Genomic DNA, 26876 nt, shown 5'->3' on the forward strand with positions numbered 1-26876 from the left:
TACATTCCTCAGCAAAGGATGCAAAGAGAAATGCCAGGATTAGCACTTAGGAGACTGAGGTCTTGAGTATACCGTTTGCTCTGTACTGAGGTACACACTAGGCAATAGCAAACACCCCTCTGCTCTCAAGATTTCATCTAGGATCAAGACCATTTTGATCTCAAAAGAAAGGTGAGGAAACACTCTTGACACAAGACCTCTGAAGTCAGCTGTATCTCCTCTTCCCATTTTCCCCTGCCCCCAAGGGAAAATCAGCTGGTACACTCTTATCAAGCACTAACAGAAGGCCAAAACCTAAGCTCTAATCCTTGGCTGTGGCAAAGCTGACAGGGTGAATCCTTATCACCAAAAAGGCAGCATACATGTAACAACATTTCTGTCACAAGACGATTGACTGCATATGTACAGGTCACTACCAGAGGATGACCACTGAATTCCCATAAGGTACATATCAAAACCCCCTTTCCATACAGAAAGGGCTGTCGTTTGCTTTTGCTACCAGGAAAGATATATCATCCGTTAATACATCCAGGATGGCAATCTTGAGTACTTCCTTCTTGCCTATAACATTGAGAAATAAAACAGCACCCCCAACAGTGTTGATAATCCAATACCACTCTTTCAACACCTGGAGGCTGGAGGGCACAATTAGTCTTGGAATAACTGCCTTTTGAAAACCACAGTCATGCACAGGAAAACATCCCAACAGGACCAGACTGCTTTCCAAACACAAAGGAAAGGAGTGAATTCCCAGAGTAGGCAAGGGGAAGTACTTCACTACACTCGCTGTAGAAAGCAAACTGCTTGGTTCATGGTCAATGCATGGTCCTGCAGGAAAACATAGTGCTTGGAAGTCTACAGAACTGGAAAACGTTTACACAAGCTTTGTGACATGCTTGCTGGGGAAGGATCTTTGAGCTAACTGGCCTGCAAGAGATACGTAGAGCAAACACCAACTTTGCAGTGTAGACAGAGACCCAATACGCCCTGAAAACACAGCTTTGAATATTCCCTGATAATGCCCTAATCAAAAGAGACAACAGTTATCATATTAAACTACTCACGAACAGCACCTTAGGTTGAAGTACTACAGAGCTCACCTGTGCTAACAAGTTGAAGAGCTCACAAATTTGATGTGAGCTACTGGGCAGTTGACATTTTACTCACAGATATATCCTTGTAAAGATGGACCTGGTCAAACTCAATGCCGTGAGTTATGAAGTAATCAATGACTGAAGAGAGCAGCGTCATTTCAGGAAGAGAAAAAATGTCCATAAATTGCTTAAGTGAAGGACCCTGGAAAGCAAAAAATGAAGAAGATGCATTAAACAAAAATGCTATACAACAACAAACCCACATCACTCACGACTGTTGGGAAGTCATTCCAGGCTAACAAAAAGAACAAGGCTGATGTGGGAAACCCCTGCCACTCAGCAGGTGGCCCTCTCTTCTCTGCCAAAGTACTAACCTAATGCATTAATACTTCTTGATAAGAGAGAGGCTTCTCCTTCACAGAAATCATTAAACAAATCCAGTATTATTAACACCATACGGCAGGGATGGAAGAAGCAGAGTCAGTCCCAGAACACTAACTTTTACTCCAGCTCCACGTCTTTTGCTTCCCACTCAGCCTCCTGCCATTACTATAGGGTGCCAAAAGGCAATGCTCCACTACAGACGTAGCCATAATCCCTTGCTGGAGATGCCTCATTGCTCATCCAGACAAGGCTGTGATTTTAGAGGCACTGACATCAAAGCTGCCCTAACCATGTTCCAGTGAGGTTTCAGAGTAATGCAAGAATCACTTCAACAAGCAGTTTACCAACAGCAATCTGCCCGACGCTGGGCCGCTATGGAAAAACACTGAGTGGTCACATGCCAAAAAAGAAGAAACAGAGAGCGAGTAAGAAAGTTCACACGCGTGTGTGTGCGCGTGTGTGTGTGGACTTCAGCCTACTTTAGAACTAGCTAGCAATCAAGTGGAAATGGAGAATTTAAACTCTGATCAAGTAATAACTCACCTTGCATTAGGCAAGGCTGCAGCTCTCCATCCATTTCTAGTTTCATTGCCTATCAATCACAAATCTTTCAGGATATCCTCAGCCAAATTTGGCTCCAGACTGCCCATCCAATAAAAAAAAACTTGTTTATTCAGTAGGTACTACCTGTCTACAGGACTGTGGTGAGTCTTGCTGGAGAACTGAAGCTGAAATCAATCATTTTATCCTTCATCATTCAAGTGCCAGATCAGCCAAGGGAAGTTATTTAAACCTGGTACATGAAAAGCAATTTGGGAAATACTCAGGCCTCTCAAAGTACCCCATTACAGGAAGCAAACCCAGTCAAGTCATGCCTGTGCACTTGAGCTTTGAGCTAAACCTTGGCAATTCATGACTGACTTTGACAAAGTCACAACTCCCCAGGATAATACTGGCATATTAGAAGGCATTTATTATAGCTACATGAAAAACAAACATGAAGGCAGCATCCAAGAAATCACAGAAGGTACACATGGTTGAGCTGACAGCGGGCACATGCTGCCTAATGCCAAATATTCGCAGCTGCTGCATCAGGATGTAACAACAGTAACATCGCCCATTTAGTTGGTCTTGCAAGGATAGAACAAGAGACTAGCCTTCTTTGTGCAGTAGTACTCGAACATAATACTGGGACAACACAAATTTGGGTAAGAAAGAAGATGTAAAAAGGCAAAGAAGTAACAAACAACATTTTGCCTGCAGTCTGTCACCAAAAAATGCTGTCAGAAGGGATGTTGCTCTCCTGAGGATTATACAGTTTACATCAATCCCGCACAGGACAGCTTGACTTACAGCAGAAGAGAATACAAAGCACACCCACTGGTTTGGGCCATGGTGGGCTGCTTAGCAATATTTGATAAATCCTTTCAACAGATTCCTGTCTACTTTGATGTACGACTGGTAGGGGGAATGCTTCTTTCAACAGAAAGTGCAAAACTTCCAGAAAACAGCCAACTGTTTTTTCCCCATCCCTGTTCAGGGACTCTGGGAAAGGAGCAAGCGGGGCACACAGAAAGGCAGTTTCTATTGAAATCACAAGGTATAGGATTTAGTAGAGCAGAGCAGTGACCTGTTCCCACCTTTCAAGACAGTAAGTGCAGAGAAGACAGCCAGGTGTTAGATGCTTACAGCAAAGACTTACCCCCTAGTTTGTTAAGACTCTGATTTCATTATTGTGCTATCATCCTACAAGGCAAGTCTGGCTTCTCCCCCTCCCATTATCAGCCTCAACTTCCCTACAGCAGACAGATCAGCACAAATCACAATGAAAACCAGACCCATAAATTTAAAAAGAATGCCTCATACAGTTTTTCCACAACACCCACAAATTATCCATCTTCACTACAGGCCAGTACTAATCACACCAGCAGATGAAGCACTAGCTGTATTGTCTAATCCTAGGCAAGATCTGCGCCTACATGCTGCAGGTGTTTCGATGTCAGTAGCTGTCCACACATTCCTGCCAACAAAGGATCAAGAAAAGCCTTAGGGGAGAATATTTACACTCTTTGACTACATCAGTCCTACTTGTTTTGTGCCATGGTGCCTGAAACCACTGGCTTGGCAGATCCTCCTGCTGCCCACACACAGGCAGCACTCAGACTAGCAAGGGAAGGGTCAAAGATCCTTAATAAAGCCTCACCACAGCGACTGCACTGCAACTGCTCACACCAAGAACCACCCGAACTTCGATGCTTTCCCACCACGCGTCAGTGGCACAGACCGAGCAGGCACTGCTGGATCCTGACGTCTGGGGATGTACACTTCCCCCTTCTCTTCGGGAACCGCCTGTTTGCTCATGGGCTTCATTGTGTCTTTACGGAGACAGACTCCCTCTCAAAGGATAAACTGCTATCCTTACTTCCATGGCCAAATGTTGTGACATTTTTCAATACCCAAGGTTATTTTGAAATAACCGAGTAAAGATATCAAATCCAGGAAGGAAGTGGATAGACTTCAGTAGGTACTATTTTGCTCTATAAAGTGACCTATTCATAATACGGTTCTCTAGAGAACAGACAACTTGCACACAAAAGGCTGTTGAAATACAGTTTTCTTCCATTTTCCTTCTACAACTACTTTTAAACCTGAAACCTGCAGTGCCAAATTGGCCCCCTGAAGCATGACAAAACTCCCTCCCGTCCTCGCACAGGGAGAGTACACTAAATAAGGATGCAAAGAAATGCTCGACTCAGTAGGCTATGGAACATGAGTTAGGGCAGGGTATTTTCCAGATGATAATCCCACTCAACCGCAAGTGTCCATTGGCTCTTTCACCATCTGCTCCAACAAAACCAGGCCAATATAAACCATTTGACAAAGTCTTATATGACTCTGTCAGGTACTAACTACAAGTCAGAAGAAAACACCTGAGGTAATTGCTATAACATCCAAAAATAAGCACAGAAAGGCACCTTAGCACGAGCCTCTGCTCCTACAACAGGCCACAAATCAGAGCAGATTTCATGCTTACATTTGTTAAAAAAGAAAGGTTACGTTATCCCACATTTGCTAGGAGTAAGAAGAGTTGTGCAGCAGGGACCAATCAAGTGCAGTTTACACACAGACATCAAATTCTAAACAGAAATATCCCAAACTTCAAACAACACTGATCTATAAACAGTGTATTTATGTACCCAGAAGGCAATTGGTCAGATTAATTGTTCCCAAGAAAAATACAGAATTCAGAGTGTGACCTTTTTGGGGACTTCACACTGTCCGCTCAAAGAGTAGCAGCAGAGGAAACCTGCCCTTTTCCTTCCATTCCAGCTTCTTTTAAGGCAACTAAACTTACAAAGGACTAGAAACAAAGCAAGTCCAGGGGGGAAGTGATGTGAATCCCTGCTTGCCCACAACACCACACTAAGCACTTGAGGAAGAAAAATCCTGAACCTCCTCAGTCCAGGCAACCAAATGACTTCTACATCTCCTCCAGCCCTTTACCGTGACAGTTACTTTCCTGCCTCAAAAAAGTATTCATGGATGCCAACCCTACAAACAGTGAGGACTGTGGGGGAGATCATTTTCATAAAGGAAAAGCACACACACACACACCTCTCCCTGCAGACACCAGAGCTGCAAGCTGTCCAGCTGCTCAGCTCTAGGCCAACAGCCCTGTCGTTTAGGAATGCTTCACCCATAGGATAGCGCTTTCACATGCTAAACTACTAAATAACCTCTGGGGCAAATTCTCACTAGAACAAAACACAGATTGCAGTTCGCTAGGTACTATGCCTTTCTGAGTCAAGGGAAGTCATTTACACGCTCATACAATTCACTTTGTTTTCCTAGCTGGAAAAAGAGACGCTGCATCACAGCATTGAAGGGCTTACCTTGCCATAGAAGTCACTCATCTGGTACAGGGGGATGTGCTGTGTACCACCGTACAGTTCAATTACCTCTTCATCAGGCACTGGTTTAAGCCCTCTAAACACAAAAATAGTATGTCAATAATCACTAGACCCCACAGAGCTACCAACTGTGGAGAAAGAGCAGATGGGATGAACAGGATCCTTTCTAAAATTCAGATACTTCTGGCACAAGAGAGAGTGCAAGAGAGTTTGACTCAGCTCTGTCATTCTAAAGGTTCACATAAAATCTTCTCTGAGACATTTTTCAGATACCTTGTTTGTTCCTTCAAGTTAATTGAGGAGCTTTTTCTCCATTCCCGCACAGAGTTCAGTACAGAGGTTTCCCTCTGCATGCTGTCAGTCTCTCAAGGGGACTGCCCCTCAAATAGGCAGAATCATGATCTGATTCTGGTAGCACTGGGTAACTACAGTTTTGGAAAGGTTGTTTCTACAAGTTACATTACTATTAAATCCAAAGATGTAGGAAAAGAGCTTCCTAATTTTTCTCAAGATTCTTCATACATGAACAAATTGTTTTTTCCTTCCTATTCAGTTCTCCTAAGAAAAATCCTTTGCTAGCAGATCATTCCACATAGATCACTCTTTCATCCAAAACACTGTAATTATGATATGGCTACAAGCTATACCATTCACGAACACTAGGTTTTCTGACAGCTGCCAGTTTTCCTCTTGCACAATTTTTGGATGTAGCAAACTGTTTACTCAACCAGTCAGCAACTTTCCCTTTCTCCTTACTTATATTCTATCAAGGTACTGAGAAGTTAAAAGTTACCTAAGTTTTGCTCGAAAGCAAAGGACACTTTAGGAAAAGGACACTTCAGGAAGGACACTTAAAAATGTAACTTTAGGAAAAAAAGGTTTAAATGAGTTTTCCCTAATAATCTCTTTATGAAGCTGCACTGAAATACGTGGTAGGACCAGAGAATCATAAAAAACAGCACTCAAAGAAGTCAATTCCTTCAGATTATGAAACTCCCTTTTTAATATTCTTAGGATGTTTTCTGTAACTGAAGCTTAACAGCAAAGGGCAGAGTTAAAGAAAAAATCCACTGGCTTCCATGCTCAGGAAATACAACACAGTATTTTTCAGGAGCTTTGCTATAGATACGTATGAATAACTACTTATGCACCAACTGCACATCACATAGGGGCAGGGTGTTCTCCCAGTGTCCAGTCCCACAACTTTTTGGACACAGTCTGTGGAAACAGTCTCTTTGCTTTGCACTGTTCCAGCCAGTAATTCCAATCCACACCCAGTTCTCTTTGCAGAATAACAGAAGAGAAGAAAAATAGGTCAAGCTAGGCCTTAAACTAAGCCCAGATTCTGACATGCCACTACTTTACTGACATATCTGCACTGCTTTAAACTTTTATTTGCACATCGAGATCACTCTCCTCTTAGCTTTGTGACACAGCAAAGCATACCACTGTTGGGACACTCTGTTGCCTTGAGAAGACAGGCCCGTACGTAGACCATGGATGGAGGAGTTCTTTCCTAGCTTACAGCTTACTCAGAGATGTTAACCCAGACTTGCTGTAGCTGCAACCCTGACACCAAGCAGAGTGCATGATTGGATGTGTCATTAACCATTACAAAAAGCTTCAGCTCTTTCCACCCACACTTGGCTTGAAACTGTTGAGAAAAGTAACTCTCTGCAATTATATGTAAGGTAAGCACTTGAAGCAAGTGGAAACAGGATAAGCCAGACAAGATTGCACTCTGCTTAAAAAAAAAAAAAAAAGAAAAAAAAAGAAAGAAAGAAAGAAAGAAAAGGAAGTCATGAACCTACATTCAAATATAGCAATCCACCTTTCGTATATGGGCATTTAAAAAATGACTTGCAAAACTGACAGACCTATATGCTGTCCCCAACTGGACATAATGGAAAGCATCAATCTTCATCAGAAGACTCTGTGAAGAAGGAAAAATATTTACTGACAGTGTTAGGTGGGCTTAACACTTAAAGTTTATTTTAGATTCAAGTTCCAAGCAAATGACAGTAAGAAAATAAAACTCAACATAAACAACACACAACTATCTATTTTAAGCTGCATTTATCCCTAAATCCCTATCTGCCTTTACACATGCCTGTCCACACTGTGAGTTTTTATAAGGCCCTCTGGCCAAAAAATCACCTTACCATGAGTTGAAATATCCCTGCCTGTTACACTCCAAAGTGGGCAGGAATGCAGTTGAAAAAGAAACAGATAGGACAATGTTTCTGTGACTCAGACAATCTTCTGTTATCTCCCTTCGAAAAGCACAAACATTCCAAAGGAGCTTCTGTGTGCACAAGAGATCTATATGCAGTCACGTTTATCTTAAGCACAACTAAGGAGACAAGTTTTGGCTTTGAGTGCAGCTACGCCTAGTCATTTTCTTTATGCAGGAGCCCTCCCCTTCACTACTTCTTCCTCTCCTCAACACACATTTAAGCTAAGTTCATAAGGAGACCAGGCCAGTAACATTAGAGCTTTGTCACAGCTTTTGTATCAGACTCTCTATTCATGAGTCATCCCTTCCCTTTTCCCCATCCATCATTCAGAAGCCATAATAGAAGTTCTGTACCACACAGAAAGCAGCTTCACACTAGATCTAGTATTGCTCTACAAATCAAATGAGGACACAGCATCAAAACTATTTGTCCCTTTCCTACCACAGTGCAAGGTAATTGATTCTACAGAGCGAGCACTCACATTTTTGCATCTCTATACCACGTAAGCGTAGTTTGTTACACTGTGAGCAGATTTCCCACGACTTTGTGAGCGGGTGCGAGCAAATAATGCTCAAAGATTTACTTGATAGGCAGTAGCCAGGCAGTAGCCAGTTTTTTGTGCGTTTTGGAAAATCTGATCCTGAGAACAGATGGTTCTCATCCTCCACTCACTCAAAGGGCACTTTGCTTGGCTACGCTAGTACCTTCGTGTTCCTCTGATATTTTAGTCAGAGATTTACACAAAAATAACAACTTCAGTTTCTCTTAGATTAAATTATTTTGCAAAACCAGAGGTCTACTCTCATGAATGGTCTTGCTGCCTTACTGTCACCTCAGCAAGAACAGAAGACATGGGAAATCTCTATAAAGTTTTTCCTTTCTCTCTTTTTTTCCTTACTAGAGAGTAGCATAAACTCTCTAGCCTGTACTGCCTACTTCCCTGAATTTGCTCAAAGCTCTCCATAACCAAGCTCCTGGCTCTACAGCTCCCAGATGACTGCCTGGCTGCAGCAGACAGCATGACATTACCGGGCATTAAGCTTTTATAGAATTGTTTCAAAGAACTGAAAAAGGGTTAAAACAAATGCTTGCATTTTGCTTGCCTGTGCTCCTAGGTATGCATCTCAAGTAGCCTGGATCTTTTTCTAGGCACTCCTATTCTTTGAAGGGGAGGGCGGGGGGGGGGGGGGGGGGGGGGGGGGAAGAGAGGAAAAAAAAAAAAAAGAGATAACTTCCTAAAGCATTCTCCTGACAAGTCATTTCTATCATTAGAGTAAGACATAATGCCTCTCCTAGCAAGCACTGGTTGTAAATACAGGACTGAGGTTTGTCTTTTTAATATCCCCTAAAATAGAAATGATCACACAAACAAGCTTGATTTTCTTGTGCAAGCCTCCTGGGTTACGTAGTTTGTGCATATAACTGACTGGCTTTAAAATGGGCACAGATGTTTACCAGAGATCCTCACTGAAGAGCCCCATTGTGCTAGAGGCTAGGAGGGCACAAAAGACATTTGCTTATGAGCTTCCCAAGGCTGCGATAAGACCCACACAATGAAAGATACAGGCACTCAGACGATGCATTTCACTGACAGTTTTGTGATTAAAGTTTCTATAAGCAGTTCTACTGAATTTCTACTAAAAATACATGCACGTAACGGAAGAAAAAGCCCAGGAGGCTGAACTTAGTATATCTTACCTTTTGTACATCATAGTGAAGTCCACGTATGGCAAACCCTGGAATGTACTCATACTTCCCAAGCCCTTCTGGATACTGAGAAGACACATAACAACAATATCATCAGAGACGTAAGTACTGAGTATCAACACAGATATTTTGCCTGGGGACCTGACTTAGGCCTACACGTTTTCTCACAACAAGCATGAACTGATCAAGGAAAAAGACGTAAAGGATCAGCTAAAAACTTTACAGCAAAAAGGGAAACATTTCACCAGAAATGCTTCCTCTTACGTAAGGGAAAAACATAACAGATACCATCAGGCAGTGAGGAGACTTCTGGTAAGCTCCATTCAATATATATATGTGGCAAAGCAATAGCACTGCAGAGCCTCTCGAAAAAAAAAAAAAGATACGACCAGAAGAAAATGCATAAGCAGTCACCTATTGCAAATAGGGTATTCATTATAGGACATGGTATACAGCATCATCCACATTAACCTGTGCATGTCCAGTCCTTCAGTGCTGGCCCACAGTTCATATTTATCCAGCCTGGATACTTCAAACCCACAATTCTGTGCACCTAGTTAGGGAAAATAGAGCAGATCTTTCTAGACTAAGGTTCCTTCTCCATATATACAAAACCTCAGAAATATAGAGCACAGCAAAACGTCCCAAAGGAGATTAATTCTGTATACAGGCAAAAACTTCTTCAATCAAAGATTGTGAAACATGGCTTTTATCTCAATAAAACAAGTAATCGACACATGGATAATGCTGCACTTTACAAATGAGTCTGGGGAGTCACAAAGATAAGATTGAAAGCAAATTCTCGGTAGATCATTACCTTGAACTGTTCTATCAGGATGTCTCTGGCAGTGTTGAAAATCATAGAGTGTAGTAAATTAGAATACTGTGCTAATGTGTAATCGTAGTCAAAGCCATAGATCTCAACATCTCCCAGGCTGATCTCGTTGTTAGCGTAGATAGCGGCTGGATTGAGGAGATTGCAGACCCCCGGTGGAAGGAGATCTAAAGGGGAGAACAGGAGAGGTTAGAGGAACGGAAGAGATCACTGAAATGTAAACTTTCGTTCTGAATCTGGCAGCAGCTGGAAGTACCATACAGCAGCAGCAAAGGACCACAGTTCTGCTGTCGAAGTCTGCTGCTCGTAAGTAGCTCAAATATTCCTCCCCATGAGAAAATGCACTGTGAAACCTCCGGCTGTGCTTGGTGACTGTGCTAACCGCTTTAATTAAGACTGATCTTCTGACACAAAGCAATGTCTCCCAGGTCCCCCTGGCCTACATAAAACAGAGCAGACCAGGCCTTTTGGACCGTCAGATTTCTAGCTTTCAGCAGCCGCACATTCAACAGGCTCACCTATGTGAAAGGCAGCTGTAACATATCATCAGAAAAAATATGAAGCATATCATCAGAAAAACACGTTCTCTTCTCTTAGAATTTGAACAACACAAACAAGCATCTCTCCTCTTAAAGAAGCCTAGACTGCTTCAAACCAGAAATTTTCAAGTTTGCCTTTTGGCATTTGTTTCCCACAGAAGCAGCTAGACTTCACCGAGCAATCCTTCAACTACAGTTTGGGTATTTGGTTTTTTTTTACAGGCAGGATAAAGCAAAGTTTTGTACAAAGCCCCACGAATGTGAAAAACATTAAACCACTCTTGGAGCACGTAACACTGATAGCAACAAGTTATCTGCTTTGCTCTGATAAACAGGGGTGGAAACAGCTCGGTCCACGCATGCAGTTTGTCGCTTTAGAACAGAGTTATCCTGTTCAGGATGCTCGTGAATAATGCTTCGCTCCCTGGACTGCAGGGAAAATGAGGGTTAAGTGACCTAGCAGCTGAAGTACCTTTATATCCTTTCTCAGAGCTGGTCTAGGGAGCTCAGAGCTTTAGCCACACTACAACAGGAAAGGCAGGAAGAGACCCCCTCCTCAAGCTTCCTGCTCTGAGAGCGCTGTCCATTGCAAGACGAGACAGAGCAATAAAAATAGATCCCTGTCATGGATGCTCTGCTCACAGCCACATTAAGGGAGAGCGAAGGGAAGGAGCGATCCCCCCCAACCCCCCTTCAAAGACAGGTAATTTTGTCTTTGAACCATGGGAAAAGAACAGACGTCTCTGGAGTCTCCATAGTGTCGGCGGGTTGGGTTTTTGCCTGCCCTCCTGAACTTCTGGCTTTTAGCAAGAAGCCTTGTACTAGCTTCTTTAACACTTCCTTGCTAATAAAATGAAGTTTCATCCGAATCTACAACAAAACAAGCATTATTAGAAAGCAATAGCACTCATTTTCAATTAAGATAAGGGCTGGAACTATTACAGAACTTAAAAACAGTACAGATTTTAGATAAAAAATCCAAAGTACATTTGGGAGGACTAATCCAAAGAGGTGACCAAAGAAACAGAGGATTCAGATATATATTACCTATTTTTCAGGGAAAAGCAGCATTACAAAAACATATCCAAGCCTCTCTCCTAGTTCACTTTCCTTTGGACTTCAACTGCATTTCACCACACCAACTGGAGAGGAATTGTAAGACCAGAAAGTAGTATTTTAAGGCAGGAGGACTGACTTACTGCCTACACAACAAGAACAAGAGCCCTCTTTCAGTCACACTGCTGGTGGCAAACTTCCTGGAAGGGGCTGAGGACAGCAAACACAGTCAGAGAGAGCACTTTCCACTGGGTTTGTAAAAGATAGGAAACATAAAAGGATTCAGATGATAGCAACTTTCCTCCTCTCATCAAAAATGCTTTCTACACCATAAACAAATAGACCTCCACTTCCTGTCCTCACCTCCTGATGTTAACTTGTGAGAAGATCTTTTTCTAAGCGCATGTTGTGATTTGGAATGGAGTGCCTGAAGGGCATCACTTTTCTTTTTCACAAGGAAAAACACACAACCTTAATCACACCACAGTGCAACCGTGCAGTGCTTTCTTACCCTAACGAAAGCAGTTTTCATTATGGCAGCTACACCCCACTTGCTGCTTCTGTATCTCTCCAAAGAGATCAACCTCTTCCATCCTTCGCCATTTGCTAACAGATTTGGGACAACACATTCAGACAGCCTGCCAGCAGCACAAAACACCACTGCCTGCAACCTGTCCCTCCCTGCGGAAGACACAAAACACATCCAGATACAACAATGTGCCAGCTGCAATTTTTGCAAAAATGCAATCTGTAAAAGCTGAGAGAACCAGAATGATTTTGTCATAAGGAAAGGGTTGTCTGAGATTAGCCAAGCACATGGAGTAAATCTTATCCGTGGTCAGAACCAGGAGCAGTAACTTTGCACCACGTTATGATCTATGGAGTAAATTTAGACCCACTAGATGAAGTCATGTTCCCTGAGGGCCACAAACCTACCCAGCCTCTGTTCTCCAGCAGCCTCCCACCCAGTTGATTTTATCCCATTCAGACATTTTGCTACAAACTTACACAGCATGTTCTCTCTGGTCTCCCTAAAAGCTGAAGATGCACGCTCTAGCAAAAACGCTTTATGGTCATTGGTTCAACCAGAACGTGCTCCCTGCGTACCCTTCCTGCAGCACTGCACAAAGGTGTCTCCTTGCTATGTTTCCTAACACACATCATCATCACCGAACCAAACTCTTACAAATTCACAGACTTGCTTACAAACAGCTTACTACGAGCTGATTCTTTCCACGCAGTCACCCTCCACCTTAACTTGCAGCAGTTGCAAAGTCACTGATATCCTGGAGAGAAGATTCTCTTCACTGCAATCCAGAGCTTATGCTATATATTTGGCTGAGTACAAACATCAGCTTGCAACATCTGCAAGAACACGTGCACAGCACGTAGCTGGTCAGGACGCAGGCCTGTCGTATTGAATCTCCTTAGAAACGACTCCCTCTTTTGCAGCCATCTCGGATTACTTCCAAATCATGATGCTCATAGGGATTCTTTTCACAGGATGGCATTACCAACACAAGGTATCCAGGTGGCTAGCTGTTTTTACAGATGTGACAGGCACACACCGATCATTAAAAAACACCTTGGGGAGACGCAAGGGACACGTTCCAAGTGCCGCGGTGAGTTGCCAGTTCTGAACATTTCACTCCGCCATGGACACAGTTGGAACTCATCCGTTGTCAAATCTTCTCTCACGCAGTCAGTCGAGTCAAAATCCTTCTCTGTCCAGAAATTTCACAGTCTAGCTCTGAAGGCAACAGAGTGGTCACCCCTCAGCCTTCTCTTTACTCTCTTATGCAGCTTTTCCACAGGCTCAAACTGCTGCAGAAAAGCTGGGTGCAATGCTGCCGTGATGGACAGTCAGCCATCAGCACTTCTTTACCAGGTTTCAAATGATAATCAAATACAGATTTTGTTTTTAAACCTTATGGTTTTATGTTTTTAAACCTTATGGGTTACAAATTCTGAATGCTAAAGGAAGTTTTGGGCTTCAGACTCAGACACTGCTGCTCTGCTGAGAGATTCGGCATGTAATCTGCCAGGGATCTTTGCCTTAATTTGCATGGCTATCACCAAGTCAAACAAAAAAAAATCAACACCCTCTAAAACCCAACAAAGACGCTATTCTTCAAGAAAGATAGCTTTTGCCCCGCCAAGCCACCAAAAGAGATCTTTGCTGGAGAGAGAAGACAAATCACAGCAAGAGGAAAAAAAAACAAAAAAAGTTTGGGTTCTTACAAAATAGTGTTATTCCCAACTACTCTTTCCATCTGAATCTCAACTGGAAAGGGAGACAGAATCACATAGTTAGTCACTGTCTACTCAGCACTTTACCCAGGAAGTATGATCTAAAAGAGAGCTGATGTGCATACATCTGAGAAAGGAGTGGGAAAAAAAAGAGCTATTGCAACAGATACAAACCCCTGGAATTTGCCTGCTTGCAACTAGTTCTCATTTGCAACTCTGCTGTTGTTTTAGGGAAGCATCTGCATGTGCATGCAGATATATAGCACTCAGCAATGTCCAGCTCCCTCACAATTACAACGCATGATGAAACCCAACAACGAAGCCAGACCACAAGAAGGCATGTATGATTACACATCGTTTTTATGCCTGGGCATAAAAGCAAGGTAACCACACAACATCTTTTACTTCATTTTGCTAGCATGAATCAGCTGCTTAAGTCGGCATTTCTTCATGACAGCCCAAGTGCCTCTTTCCAGGCAATAGCCCACAATTGCTGCACAGCAATAACACTCAATCCCCAGCCTGACAGCGGAGATGGGAACAAATGCAGGTAATTAAGGGTGAACAACTGTTGGAGACTTCAAGAGACTCCATGGCCCTTTCTGATTCAAAAAATGATCCAGTCCAGGAGGTGCCAAACGCTTCCTGTGCTTTACTGAGCTCTCAGGGGTACAGACACAGGAAATGCTCTTTTTCTCTCAGTCTCAGATCCAGCATGCTGGTTAAGAATAACACATTTAAAAGGCAATTTATACCATCTCTCACTCCCTTTGCACTCCCGGAGGTCTAATGTAGCAGAAATCTGCACTAACTTCTTTGTAAAACTAGTTTTCATTTACCATTTGGAAAAGAGCAATACTAAAAAGCACACGGTCACAATTCTCTGTCTCCCTCATAAATCCAAAACTTCCTTTGCATACTTGCTTTCTAAAGACAAACAGCCAGTTTTCTCTTTCTCACTTCCAAGCCCTTTGAAGTGTTGTTTTGTGATTTTTCACAGCAATGCCTATTGAATATCTTGATGAGCCAAAACAGACACCTCCACCAGCAGGGCAGGCTTTGCCTAGGCAGACAGAAGTATGACGTAAAGAGCATTAAATGACAGAGGAACAGTGTTAAAAGTACCCTGAAAATTCCTTTGGAGTACCATTTTCGATTCAAACAATTATGCCTGAACATTTCGGAGGTTCCTTCAAATGAAATCTATGTGAACCAGAAGTAATAGTAAGAAATCCACCATTTTATTCAAAAATGACATGTTTTGTATTCACAAAGGCACTGCACAAACGCTTGTACAACCACTCTTCACAAGCAAAGGCCTTTACGTTTAAGGCAGCAGAATTTGGAAGTTAACGTAACTGATCACACTTCCAGGACTGGCTGCTACTTCTGATCTCCCATGCATGCTATGACTTGTAAACCGTGCTCAGCAACTAAGCGATTTGCAGGGCAGGGAGCTACGTCCTTTATCGTTATGCCTGCTTGAGATAAGGAACACGCTCAGAATCAAAATGTGCTAGATTGCAAAAGCCACCTCTCCACCACGCTGGAATCGCCAGTGGAACGGCCGCACGGAAGCGTCTTCTCTCGCTGCTGTACCCGATGCGATGGACACGTGCTACTGACGGTGGCCTGCAACTTGATTTAGATGCAAAGATAACTCTCGAGCCACGTAAACCAAAAAGAACAAGAAGCAGCTCTAACCTACATCCTCAGGATTACCAACGCCTAACCAAATTCACACTATCTTTACTGCAAACTTGTCAACGTTCTCAGCAGTTCTGACATTCAACCTCACTCAAGCTTGCCACGTGGAGGTAAGAAGTTAACAATTATTTTAAAGGTTTCTCAGGAAATCTGATTTGTTGTGGCTAGTTACAAGTTTAAAAGACATTGGAAAAAAAACTACTCATTTCTCCACAGGGTAAATCTTCACTTGCTTTCCAGTTCCATTGAGTTTCAACGCTGTACATTTCCTAGACTGCAAAACTTCTGACAGTGCTTACTAATAAAATGTAACGCCCTTCCTCGATGTTTTGGGTATCATCAAACAAAAATACGGTAAGTCTTGAACTACGCCATCTCCCTGCCTCTTTTGGCAGAGAAAAAGAATCACAGTAAGTGAAAGCAGTATTTTTAAGACTGTATTTTCATTTCCTGTTATAATTTAAGAGTCAGTCTTGCAAAAGATAGAGGGGATAAACAGCACATTTGGCATAGCTACGTTTTTCGTATCACCACATTCAAGACGAATAGAACAGTGAATAGAACAGTGCAGGGCACTTCTGCAAAGCTGAGAACTTCTGACACGTCAGCTCTTGCTGCCAAACCTGCACCACCACTCAGCTCTACCCTCCACCCAGGATGCTCTCTCCCTACACACCTTTCCCTATCCAGCTCAAGCGGGATTTAGCACTGGAATCTGCTCTGTGCAAAAATGTAGAATTGCTCTATAAATCAGGCTGTTAAGCAAGACCTGGCTTGAAAATATGTAAGAAATTCTACCGACAGGGACATCTTTCCCAAAACTGAGAGCAGTAACTGACAAAACAGAAAGGTGGAGTTTCAGAGACAGGGGCACCACAGATTTTTTTTTTTTTAGGAATCTTCTTAAACTCGATATTGACGGATCAAGGGGCGACAATGTTTTCAACACAACCAACCTTTCAAATTCCTATTCCAAGCACAGAGGCTCACTTTTACACCAAAGGTAGAAAAGGAAGGATAACAAAGGAATGGACTGATGCCAGATTTGGCACGATTCAGTTTAGTTGTCAAAACAGCAGTTGAAACCATCTTGGACCAACTTTGTTTGTCTTTTCTTGACAAAATTTGAATAACAGCACAGTCTTGAAAGTTTGGTCTGGGGAGCTATTACTTAAACAAATGAGAGCCTCCGTAGGTAACATCATGTAACATCACATAATCACCTGAAGACTTGCAAAGAGTCTGCCCTGTCTGCAAATGGGCTACTTCATCTAACTTCATCTTGCATTTAGTCCTGCCGATTAATTCCCCATCCAGAGAAATAAAAATAACTCTACCATACCCATCCCAACAAATTGTAACTGTGTGAATGTAGACACTACAATCTGTCGCATAATAAAGCGAGCATTTTGCCAAGAGATGATGATAGTAACCTATCTGCATTTATACCACTCTGAAAAAGAAGAACGGCTTTGAGGTTATGAAGGTCCAAACAGCACTGCAAGTCTTGCCAGCTGGAACTTCTTTCAAGTTGTAGGGCTAAAACCACAACGCAGTCTTACAGCTGGAACTTAACATAAAGCTGCAGTACTCTGCCAACACACTGCACCTCCTTCAGCGGATCGGGCAAAGGGACATACATCCTGCAGAAGCTGGAAGAAAACAGCCAGAGACTGAGATCCCAATGGATCAGCAGCCAATTCCTTTACACTGGTGTATCACAAAGTACTCTAGACTCTAGGTCAAATCTCATGTACTGGGAGCTGGGGAGGAATCAATGACAAAATATGCCAATCTCCAAATAGCAAGATGGTTCCTCTAGAGGCTGATGACTGCCTGCCTTCCCTTACCAAGGCCTGACACAAGCAAAAAGCTAACAGAGAACTGTTCAACAGTAGAGGCAAAGTCACGGTAGCCAGCTCTCTGCGGTGCTTACCTTCAACATTGCAAGAACTGACAAATAAGAAGAAAACGCTCCCTGTCATCGTGACATCAAAGCCAGCTTCTCACATCTTGAGAATCCAATACAGCAAAGATCTGCTGCTGCCTGAAAGACCACCACCCTATTTTTACACATGGGCAGACCCAGCAAGCGGCATGTGTTTCCTCCCTGCTTAGTGAGGTGGCAGAGATCCCCCACCTGATGAATCTAAGTAACATCTCAGTGAGAGGAGCAACAACACGTGTGTATGAGAAAAAGCCATTTCACACCTGCAGCACAAACAACATCCCAGCAGCTGCAGCATCAGTCTTCTCCGCGCTCGCTCTCGAGGCACTGGCTTTCAGGGTGAACCCGGGACCCCTCAGCACAACTGCTGGTCCTAGTCCGGCTAAATTTCTCTATGCCAGTCAATGGCAAACTAGAGAACAACGCAGCCAGCCCTCCAGTGAGGCCATCCACCCCGGCGACACCCGAAGCTGTGCAGGAGCCCCCCGTGCGCTCCTCGTCCTGAAACACCGAGCAGCAGAAGCGTGTGACTTTCCACAGGGAAGTCCCTGGTGGGCAAAGGGAGACCAGGGCCCGATTCCGAGGACGAGAAACAGCCCGGAGAGACTCGCTAGGCAGGAGCCACCAGGACACGCAGGCGGCACCGCCGCGGACCGAGAGGCACCAAGAGGCAAAGGGGGGAAAAACCCCAGGGAAAGGGAGGGGAAGGACGCGGCAGCCCCCGCGCCCAGCGGCGGCTCCTACCATACACCAGCTTCTTCATCTCGTGGTAGCGGGCCCACAAGTAGGTCTTGGTGTCGGCCCCCTCGGCCGCCACGGGCTGGCTGCCGGCGGCGGGGCCGGGCTCGGCGGCGCGCCGGGCTCTGCCGGGGGCCGCGGGCGGCTGGCCGTGGCCGCCGTCCCCGGGGCACGGGCCGCTCCTGGCGCGGCAGCTCTGGCAGGAGACGGCCAGGGCGAGGAGCCGCGACGCAGCGCCGCCGCCCTGCCGCAGAGCTCCGCCGACCGCCGCCATGGGCCCGGCTCGGGGGCAGCCGGCGCTCGGCCGCGGCGCTGCGCTGCGGGTCTTCGCCGCCCGCCGCACCGCACCGCGCCGCGCCGCGCCGCGCGAGGGGGCCGGGCCGGGCCGGGCGGGCCCGGGCGGCGGGGCGGGGCGGGGCGGGCGGAGCGGCGGCGCCACGTCGGGCCGGGGGGGCCGCTGGCGCCGCTGCCCGTCACCGACGCGCCGCCAGCGCCAGCGCCGGGCGCGGAGGGAAGGGGAGGGCGGGGCGGGGGGGGCGGTGCCCCCGGCGGTAGCCCCGAGCACGCTGGGCGCCCGCCCGCCCCGCCCCCTCGCGCCGTGCCCCGCCCCTCGGCGCGGCTCCCCGCCAATCAAGCGCGGCGGGCAGCCTGAGGCGGCGTCACGTGGCCGCCGAGCACGCCCCTCCGCGGCGCTGTTGCCGGGGCTCGCGCTGCCTTGCCCGGCCGCTCTCGCCGGAGGTGAGGGGCGCGCGATGGGGGGGGGGGGGGGGGTGTCGCGCGCGCAGAAGGCGGCTGTGCTGATTGGCTGCGCGCCCCGCCGAGCGGGGCGGGGGGGGGAGGCGGGGGCGGTTACGGCCGTTGGGAGTCTGAGGAGGTGCGGCGGCGGCGCGGTGGGAGCTGGGTCGGCCCTGCGCGCCCCGCTGTTCGCCGCCGCGGCCGCCGGGGTTCCTTTTCACGGGCGTAGCTCGGCCTCGGCGCCTTGGGGGCTGCTTTACGTTGCGTTCCTCTTCCCACGCGCCCCCGCTTTCTTGTTGCCACTTTGTTTTTTGAGCAGCTCCTGAAGTCCCGACCCGGTCATGGTGGTGAGCCCGAAGGTGAAGCGCTTCTTGCAGCTGGTGCCCGGGAAGCGGCGCTTCGGCGTTTACCGGTTCCTGCCTTTCTTCTTCCTCCTCGGGGGAGCGATGGAGTGGTTCATGATTAACGTCCGTATTGGCAAGGAGACGTTTTGTAAGTGAGGGCCGCAGCGCAGCGGCGCCTTCGCATGCGTCGCTCTGCTCACTGCCGAAACAACTCGGACAACGTACCGCCCTCCCCCGTTCGCAGGCTCTGGCAGTCCTGCGTCAGCCACGGGCTCTGCTCCAGTCCTGTGCCCCACAGCACCTCTAGAGGTCAACGTAATGTAGAGGATTCTGCTTGAAGAAGATGCGGGGGGGGGGGACAAACATCGAATGATGTGGCGGGTCTGATGTGATGTCCTGACCTGGAGGACTTTAAAGACGCAGGAAGTCAACCAATTCTCCCACCAGTCTAGGGTTTGACACTCCAGATTCTGCCTCTCTAGCACAATTCACCTTTAAGGTTGAATATTTGGGAGGGGAGAGCTGGGGAGGGAGGCAAGCAGGATGGTTAGGAAGAGTGAAGTTGGGTATATTCCTTTGTTTTTAAGAAAAGATAGAACAGTGAAGCACACTAGCAGCTAGCACACCATAGGCATCGGACTTTGTGTCTATAATTTACTGTTGGCTTCAGTTAGTTTCGCAATTGTCTATTTTCCCAAGAGAATAATTAAAAATAAAAGACACTATCACACTGGAAACTTAGTTTTCTTGTAAGAACATTTCATCAAGACCCAGGGGAAGAACTTTAGCGCAGATGAGAGGAAGAATGAGCTTTTTTTAAGCGGTTAAAATGATTCATGTTGACTTTAATGTTCGGTTGCCTGTCAGTGTCTGCAAGAGGAAATTGGCACTGAAAAATTTTGAGAGAATAGACACATTTAATACCATCATATTCTTGGAAATTGCTAATATAGTCTTTTTTTTTGCAGATGATGTTTACCGCAGGAAACGATCTGAAAGACAGTATGAGGCAAGGATGGAAAAAAATGACTTTTAGCTGAAACATTTCAAGGCCAATATCCTGAATTCTTCAGGCATATTCATATCAAAGAAACATTACTGCCACAGGAATGGTAGGTGCAAGATTTTATCCCTGCAAGATGAGTTATGATCCACAAGTTTATGATAAAAGTTTAAGGAGATTTTGGCAGTATATTCTTTCATCATCCACTTAAGGTGTTCTTGGTTTTTTTCTTTGATAATTTGTTTTTTAAATCATATGCAGCAGTGGATAGTTCATTGCATTTAGGCTTGTGCCACCTATTTAATGTTTGTTTAGTTCTTCTAAATAAACTAGACTGAACAAACAAAATCCTGCTACCACTTTCTCTCTGCTTTATCAGACACCAGTCTTACAACAGGACCTGTGGGGGAGAAGTAAATCACATATTGCCTAGGTAATCTCTTGGCACATAGAAACATTCATATTTAATTAGATTGCTTTGGATTAACAAAAACTGCTCTCATCTTAGATTTTTCTTTCCATTATATAAACTGGACAAAGTAGCTCAGGGTTTTCCTAGATCAGTGTTTACTCACCCATATTGCATCTGGAAAGTCATCTCTGCATTTAGGCTCAGCTGTCTACAGGTACTCTACTACTCTTTGCTGCTGCTCTAACAATTATGCAATATGAGGGTTGCAGGGAAAGATTTCTTTGATGCATGTACCTTTTAACAGACACAAGTTTGGAGGAAGGTGCCACAGCAGTCATAGCAATCCTGGATTCTGTTTGCAGGATCAGTGTCTCACCGGAGAAGGGAAGTCCTGGAGAGTTTTTTGTTTTCTAGCCTGCTTAACGGTGAAACATTAGATCTGAAGTTTGTGGGAGCATGTCAGTGACTAGGCTGAAAGTTACCTCTGGTACAGTATTCATCAGTGAGGACTGTATATAATGCAGTTGCTCTTATACCTAATGGTATATTTGTACTGTCTTGGTGGTTCCAGTAGGAAGGCAACTGTTATGATCCAAGTGTCAAGATAGGGAAAAAGAAGAAAGAGGGAACTTATCTATTTATGTGCTTTTTTTTTTTCTTTTGCTAATTTCTAACAGCCTTTTTTCACAGAAGGACATTTTGACCAGCTAAAGAGAAAACTGCTATTGTAAAGATGCTCTGATGCAGGTGTTCAGCTTAAAAATGGAAACTTAAAAATTGTGCTTTCTGTGTTGTCTTTGAAGGACATAATGTGGAAGATACGACTGTGCCTCTGCATAGTTTAAATGGACAGCAAACTGCTTGCTTCTAAAACAGAAGTTTTCCCTAATAAGAACCTAGGTTTTGACTTAGGTTCTGAGGCTGAGCCCAAGCTGAACTACATACGCACAAGCTTCCTTTTGCAGTCATGGCTCATTGCACTGGAATAAATCAAACGTAGCAATACATGTCATAAAACACATCAGTTGAAAGCCACAGTTAGCATTTGGAAAATTATTGGGCTCCATCTGCTTTTGCTTTTCAAGCCTTCTAGAGCACTCTCCTACCTCTGAAGTGTACTTGCTATCCATGGAACTTACTTACCTATTTATTTTTTGCCTTTTTTGTTTGTTTATTTAAATGAGGAAAAAGCCTTGTGCCCCAGTTACCTCAGGAGCTTGGTGTGGGAAAAACACCATCAGTTTCTCCCTGCAGCTTTCCTGTAGTGGCATAAGTGTTTCACAAATATCAGTGAATCAGGTGCAGTTTTTCACTTCAGAGCTCCTCTTTCTTTCAGCTGTCAATCAGAAACAGTGCTGCAAGATAGCTTGGCATATCTGGAAGTTAAGTTTAGCGTGTCAAGTTAGGCAGACAAAAGTGAAGGAGGATTGTTGGTCGCTCACAAGAAGTTTAGTGCAAGGGAGCTGTGTATCACTGACCTTTGTGACCACTGCACTGGGTAAAGAAGTCCATTTTTCCACCTTTACATTTCCATTTCAGCCATGTGGCAACACAGATCTTTGACGGCAGAAGATGAAGACTGACATCTAGAAATCTTGAACTGTATTCTGGACTCCACAACGCTTTTTGTCGTGCTGACCCTTCTACTCCCTTCCTTTTTTGCCTCTCCCTTAATAACAATGGAATTGGATGAGTAGTTGAAAGTTGCAGTGCCCAGCCAATTCCAGTACCAAACACTTGAGGAGTTCATCTCTGTTTCAGTCTACACCCAATCCTCAAAACCGAGGTCTTCATCAGTTTCCTCCCTGCTGATTCTTGGTTCTGTGCTCTTTGCCTTTCCCCCCTAATCCTTCTCCCATTTTCTCTCTGAGTCAACTGGTCCCATTTCCCTCCCCCCTTCCAGATCTCTCCCCTCTCCCCACTCGGGCTGTTGGCACAATAGGCACTGGAGATGAAGTGAGAGTGCTCCTTCATGTTGCTGGAACTCTTACAAGCACTGGGAACAGATTATCATTTCTGTTCTGCAGTGCAAAAGCCATCCAGGAGTATAACTTGCAGACTTTCATATGAAGCAGTGCTGAGCGCCTGACAGGTCTAGGGCTGACTAGACCAGCTGCTGCTGCTGTGTGTCCCAAGGAAAGGCAGACCTGGAGACGCTTGGTCAGCTGGGGCCTCCCCAAGCTCTGCTCCCAGTGCTAGGATGGCTCTCTGGCCACGAGCCTGTTACCAGGTGGAAGCAGGTGTGTGTCCCTGCAGGCAGTGTCCAGCGTAGCCGGTGCTCCACAGCCTGGCAGGAGTTAACGCTGCCGCAGCGGCTGTAGAGCCTGCCTTTAGAGCTGCTGAACAGCCTGGCCAGAGAGCAGACAAGCGCAACTGCAAAACCTGTAGCCAGCTTGATGCAAACCCCAACTAGATGCCTCTCACTGAAGTGGGGGTCTGTGTTGTGCTCTATGCTGCTTGCATACTCTGGGACTTCATGAAAGTAGAGCTAGGAGGAGGAAGAGAAGGAATGACGGGTAGATTGTCAGGCATATGAAATATGCAGAAAGTTTTGGAGCATGGTCTGAGGTACAAGTTTCTGCCTGTACAGGCGTTACCTTTGGTGGGGTTCCTTTCCTCCCTCCCTCTTGGCTCAGATGCTCTCATGCCCAGTTATCCCAAACATACCAGTAATCCATTTGAGCTGGAAACCTGTGTTCTAGAGGATATTGCAGAAAAGTTAATTTTCCTGATCAGAAGTCCCTTGCAGTGGCCACCGTTGTGCTGGAGTACCATCTTCTGTTGCAAACTGCCGATCTCGCTGGCGTAACGTAACTGTGCGCTCATTTGACAAGCCGGCCGTTCCGTCAGTCGTGTTCCCCTTCTCCAGCACCTCGGCTAAGGGCGTCGCCGGGGACGTTTCCCATTGCTCGTGCGCCTTACGCTGGTCAGGCTGCACCTTCCGAAAGCTGCGGCAGGGGAGGGACTCAGACTCGCCCCTCTGCTTCCTGCTGAGAGGGATTCCCGCCCCCTCTGCAGCGCCTTTTTCCCAACAGGGACTCCAACCCCCTCTGCAGCTCCTTTTTCTTTCCCTTCTTAAAAACAGCATCAGTTGTGACATCGTATTATAATCCAAAGAACTGCTCACAGGCCACTTCTGCCCATCGTCTCATTTATGCGGCGGCCACCGCTGATTGCAATATCCTTTTGTCGCCAGCCCACCCAGGGCTCCGGCAATCTGTTTCCATTATTTCAAGACACATCCTCAAGGTGATTTCTTTAAAATACTGCCCTTAACACCCTTAGACGATCTGGCACCTATTTGATTTGGGATCGATAGTTAACCAATATCACAGATCCAAAACGTGAAACAGAACTGTGATTCTGATAAACAAAACTGTAATCAAACAAACCAGATGATACATAAGAAGAATACCAGCTCTGGGCCCCTTTACCAAACTAACAAACCACAGGCACTGGGGCTTCGAACCCCTTTCCCAGTTTGTTGGGGACTTGAACCCCTTTTTCAATCTGCTGGGGACTCGACCCCCTTCCAATGGGGACTCGAACCCCTTAGGGGACTTGAACCCCTTAGATACCTTTATAGCCCAACCCTGCGTGGCTTTTGCCCATGCCTTGCAGGCAGGCAACCAACTGATGGGGACTCAAACCCATCCAAAAAGTCAATGAAAGAACGCCTTTACCTTCCCAGGGGTCTTGTTCTGAATGCCTCGGTCCGGGGATCAGAGGCTCTCCCTGAGAATCCTCGGTGCCGGCTGGAGGTCCTGCAATCCCACAGATCTGTCAAGATTCAGAGACACTGTCCCATCTGGGTTTCCAAAATGTTGCCATAAAATCAGGCCCAAATTAAACTCCCTAAAACTTAGTTTGAAGTTTCAGAAAGCAGGCATTCTTTATTGCAGCGCTGCATGCATGGGGGATTGTTCCTCCTACTGCGCATGCCGCATGCCGCCCTAAACACAGCTTTTATCACCCTGTCCAGATGTCCTGAGCAAAAAAGTGAAGGTGGGGGAAGGAAGGCAAGGAGGATGTGCTGGTGCTCCCGGGAGCCCTCCTGCGGCTGCCGCCCGGGCTGCTTAACGCTGGGCTCTGCGCCGGCACCTGGGTCAACGTTGGTGTCGCAGCGCAGTTGCCCAAGACGCCCCGGGACGGAGGAACCAGCTCCCCCAGCTGCACTGTAACTAGCCCTGGTGCGGCGCTAGCCCTGGTGCAGCGCGGCCGTGACGGCAGGCCTTCAATGGGAGGGCCGGCGAGGGAAGGTTGGCGTCTTCCCCGTCCTTCCTGCTCTCTCGCCAAACTTCTGAAGAGGAGTCTTGCGCCTGGAGGAGGGGGGGCCTGCTCAGCTGGGGAAGAAGATGCCAGCAAGCGATGCTTACTGAGAGCCTTGCGCAAGTCTCTTCCACTGACAAGAGCTTCTTGTTTCCTCCAGGGACATTTTCAGGCTGTTTTGATGACTGTGAAGAGCCAGGGCCGCCTGCTGACCGTCAGCCAGGTAAGCCCACGCCCACCGACGGACATTTCCGTACCCAGCTGTCCTGTGGCGAGGAGGGAACCAGGCTGCGGGTTACAGTCCCTGCGTTGGGACCAGGGCTATCCCAAAGGCTTGGGCACGTCCGCAGTAGTCGGTGGTTTGGAGGAAGAGGGCCAGAGTCCGGCAGCTTTCCCTAACTGGCTCCTGCAGAGGGATGTTTCCGGAGCTGCGCCAGCGCGGAGCTGAAGCGTAGGGTGTTTTCTGTACTCTGCCTGCAGCTGGGTGGCGTCAGCAACTGGACCAAACCGAGTCTCGTCGTACTTGCGTGGGGGAGCGGGCAGAGGCAGCAGCCACGACGTCCGATCGCGTGTCCCCGGTCAGATAAGCAGGGAGTGCTCAGCGCGACACGCTGCTGCCCAGGGAGCAGCGCTGAGACTAGCAGGGTGCCGGACTGCCGCCGCAGTTTTCTCTTTAGCTGGTCAAAATGTCCTTCTGTGAAAACAGGCTGTTAGAAATAAGCAAAAGAAAGTACATAAATAGGTAAGTTCCCTCTTTCTTCTCCTTTTTTTTTCCTATCCTGACACTTGGTCGTAAGAGTTGCCTTCCTTCTGGAGCCATAAGGATAGTACATACACCATTAGGAATAAGATATTAGTAAATACTGATCTAGAAAAATATCCCTATACCCCTACATCCTGCCGAGATGAACCCTGCCTTGGCCCTGCAGGTGATCCTCAGCCACGGCCTCCAAGCGCAAAGCCCTGCCGAGAAGAAACCTGTGGGCAGAGGCAAGAAGGCCAAGGCTGGAGAGGAGGAAGCCCCCTGGCACTCTGTACTTCCCGAGGAAGGTCTTGCCAACAGCCGGAGAGGAAAGAGCCCCACTGGTGCCTGCCCCGAACCAGCCCCCGAGAAAGGCAACGGAAGAGGAAGCCGAGGAAGAGAAGCGTCATCTGCCAGCCCAGCTGAGAGGGGGCGGCGGTTTTATTCTGCAGGGGCAGGGTGCTGGTGCCAGGGTGGGCTGGCGCACGGCTCGTCCCGCAGGGCGTTCAGTGCCGGTTGTAGGGATGTTGCGCCCGGCGGAATAGACGGGAGCGTCCTGGCCGTCGCTCTGGCCCTGGCCCTGCTGCCTGGGGGTTGCTCTCGGGAGCCACGGAGCCAGAAGCTGCCTCCGCTTCCTCCTGGCTGCTGGTGCTCGCCAGGTCGGACTCTGAGCTGGAGGGCGTTGCAAAGCCAGAGGATGATGTTGATCCATCCTGGCTGCTGGTGCTGGAGCTCGCCGGGTCCAACTCTGAGCTGGAGGGCATTGCAGAGCCAGAGGATGATATTGATCCGTCCTGGCTGCTGGTGCTGGAGCTCGCCGGGTCCAACTCTGAGCTGGAGGGCATTGCAGAGCCAGAGGATGATGTTGATCCGTCCTGGCTGCTGGTTCTGGAGCTCGCCGGGTCCAACTCTCAGCTGGTGGAGGGTGCCGCAGGGCCGGAGGACGCCCCCGTTCCTGGTTCGCT

The 26876-nt window shown here is 46.7% G+C and overlaps 2 protein-coding genes and 1 long non-coding RNA gene across 4 annotated transcripts in view; 2 read left to right on the forward strand and 1 right to left on the reverse strand.

The window, feature by feature from the left end:
* The window catches only part of NT5DC2 (5'-nucleotidase domain containing 2), a 31057-nt gene extending 12336 nt beyond the window's left edge, over positions 1–18721 (reverse strand). Inside the window, exons 1-6 of the mRNA XM_062585126.1 lie at positions 18413–18721; positions 10151–10335; positions 9325–9399; positions 7267–7322; positions 5372–5465; positions 1168–1296 (exon numbers count right to left, since the gene is read on the reverse strand). Of these exons, the coding sequence (XP_062441110.1) occupies positions 1168–1296; positions 5372–5465; positions 7267–7322; positions 9325–9399; positions 10151–10335; positions 18413–18680 (807 nt within the window). The 5' untranslated portion in view covers positions 18681–18721. The remainder of the gene's footprint in view (positions 1–1167; positions 1297–5371; positions 5466–7266; positions 7323–9324; positions 9400–10150; positions 10336–18412) is intronic.
* Positions 18722–19054: 333 nt separating this feature from the next.
* LOC134145728 (ubiquinol-cytochrome c reductase complex assembly factor 5) lies at positions 19055–20836 on the forward strand. Of its 2 annotated transcripts, XM_062585557.1 has the most exons (3): positions 19055–19144; positions 19461–19633; positions 20454–20836. In XM_062585557.1, exons 2-3 carry the CDS (start codon positions 19483–19485, stop codon positions 20519–20521), a joined length of 219 nt encoding a protein of 72 aa, XP_062441541.1. In that variant the 5' UTR covers positions 19055–19144; positions 19461–19482; the 3' UTR covers positions 20522–20836. The 2 variants fall into 2 exon arrangements, with proteins under 2 accessions (XP_062441541.1, XP_062441542.1); XM_062585558.1 differs by lacking the exon at positions 19055–19144 and having other exon boundaries at positions 19259–19633.
* Positions 20837–25328: 4492 nt separating this feature from the next.
* Positions 25329–25915, forward strand: LOC134145705 (uncharacterized). Its single transcript, XR_009959666.1, has 2 exons — positions 25329–25392; positions 25650–25915. It is a non-coding gene; the product is annotated as an uncharacterized LOC134145705 (long non-coding RNA).
* The last annotated feature ends 961 nt before the right edge of the window (positions 25916–26876 follow it).

Source organism: Rhea pennata, chromosome 12 (genome assembly GCF_028389875.1).
Source record: "Rhea pennata isolate bPtePen1 chromosome 12, bPtePen1.pri, whole genome shotgun sequence".
NCBI classification, from domain to species: domain Eukaryota; kingdom Metazoa; phylum Chordata; class Aves; order Rheiformes; family Rheidae; genus Rhea; species Rhea pennata.

What these genes read in the sequence shown, in the direction of transcription:
- LOC134145728 (XM_062585557.1), top strand. Translation starts at nt 19,483, where the DNA reads ATGGTGGTGAGCCCGAAGGTGAAGCGCTTCTTGCAGCTGGTGCCCGGG. An exon ending in TATTGGCAAGGAGACGTTTT is followed by an intron (nt 19,634 to 20,453) that starts GTAAGTGAGGGC and finishes TTTTTTTTGCAG; the next exon opens with ATGATGTTTACCGCAGGAAA.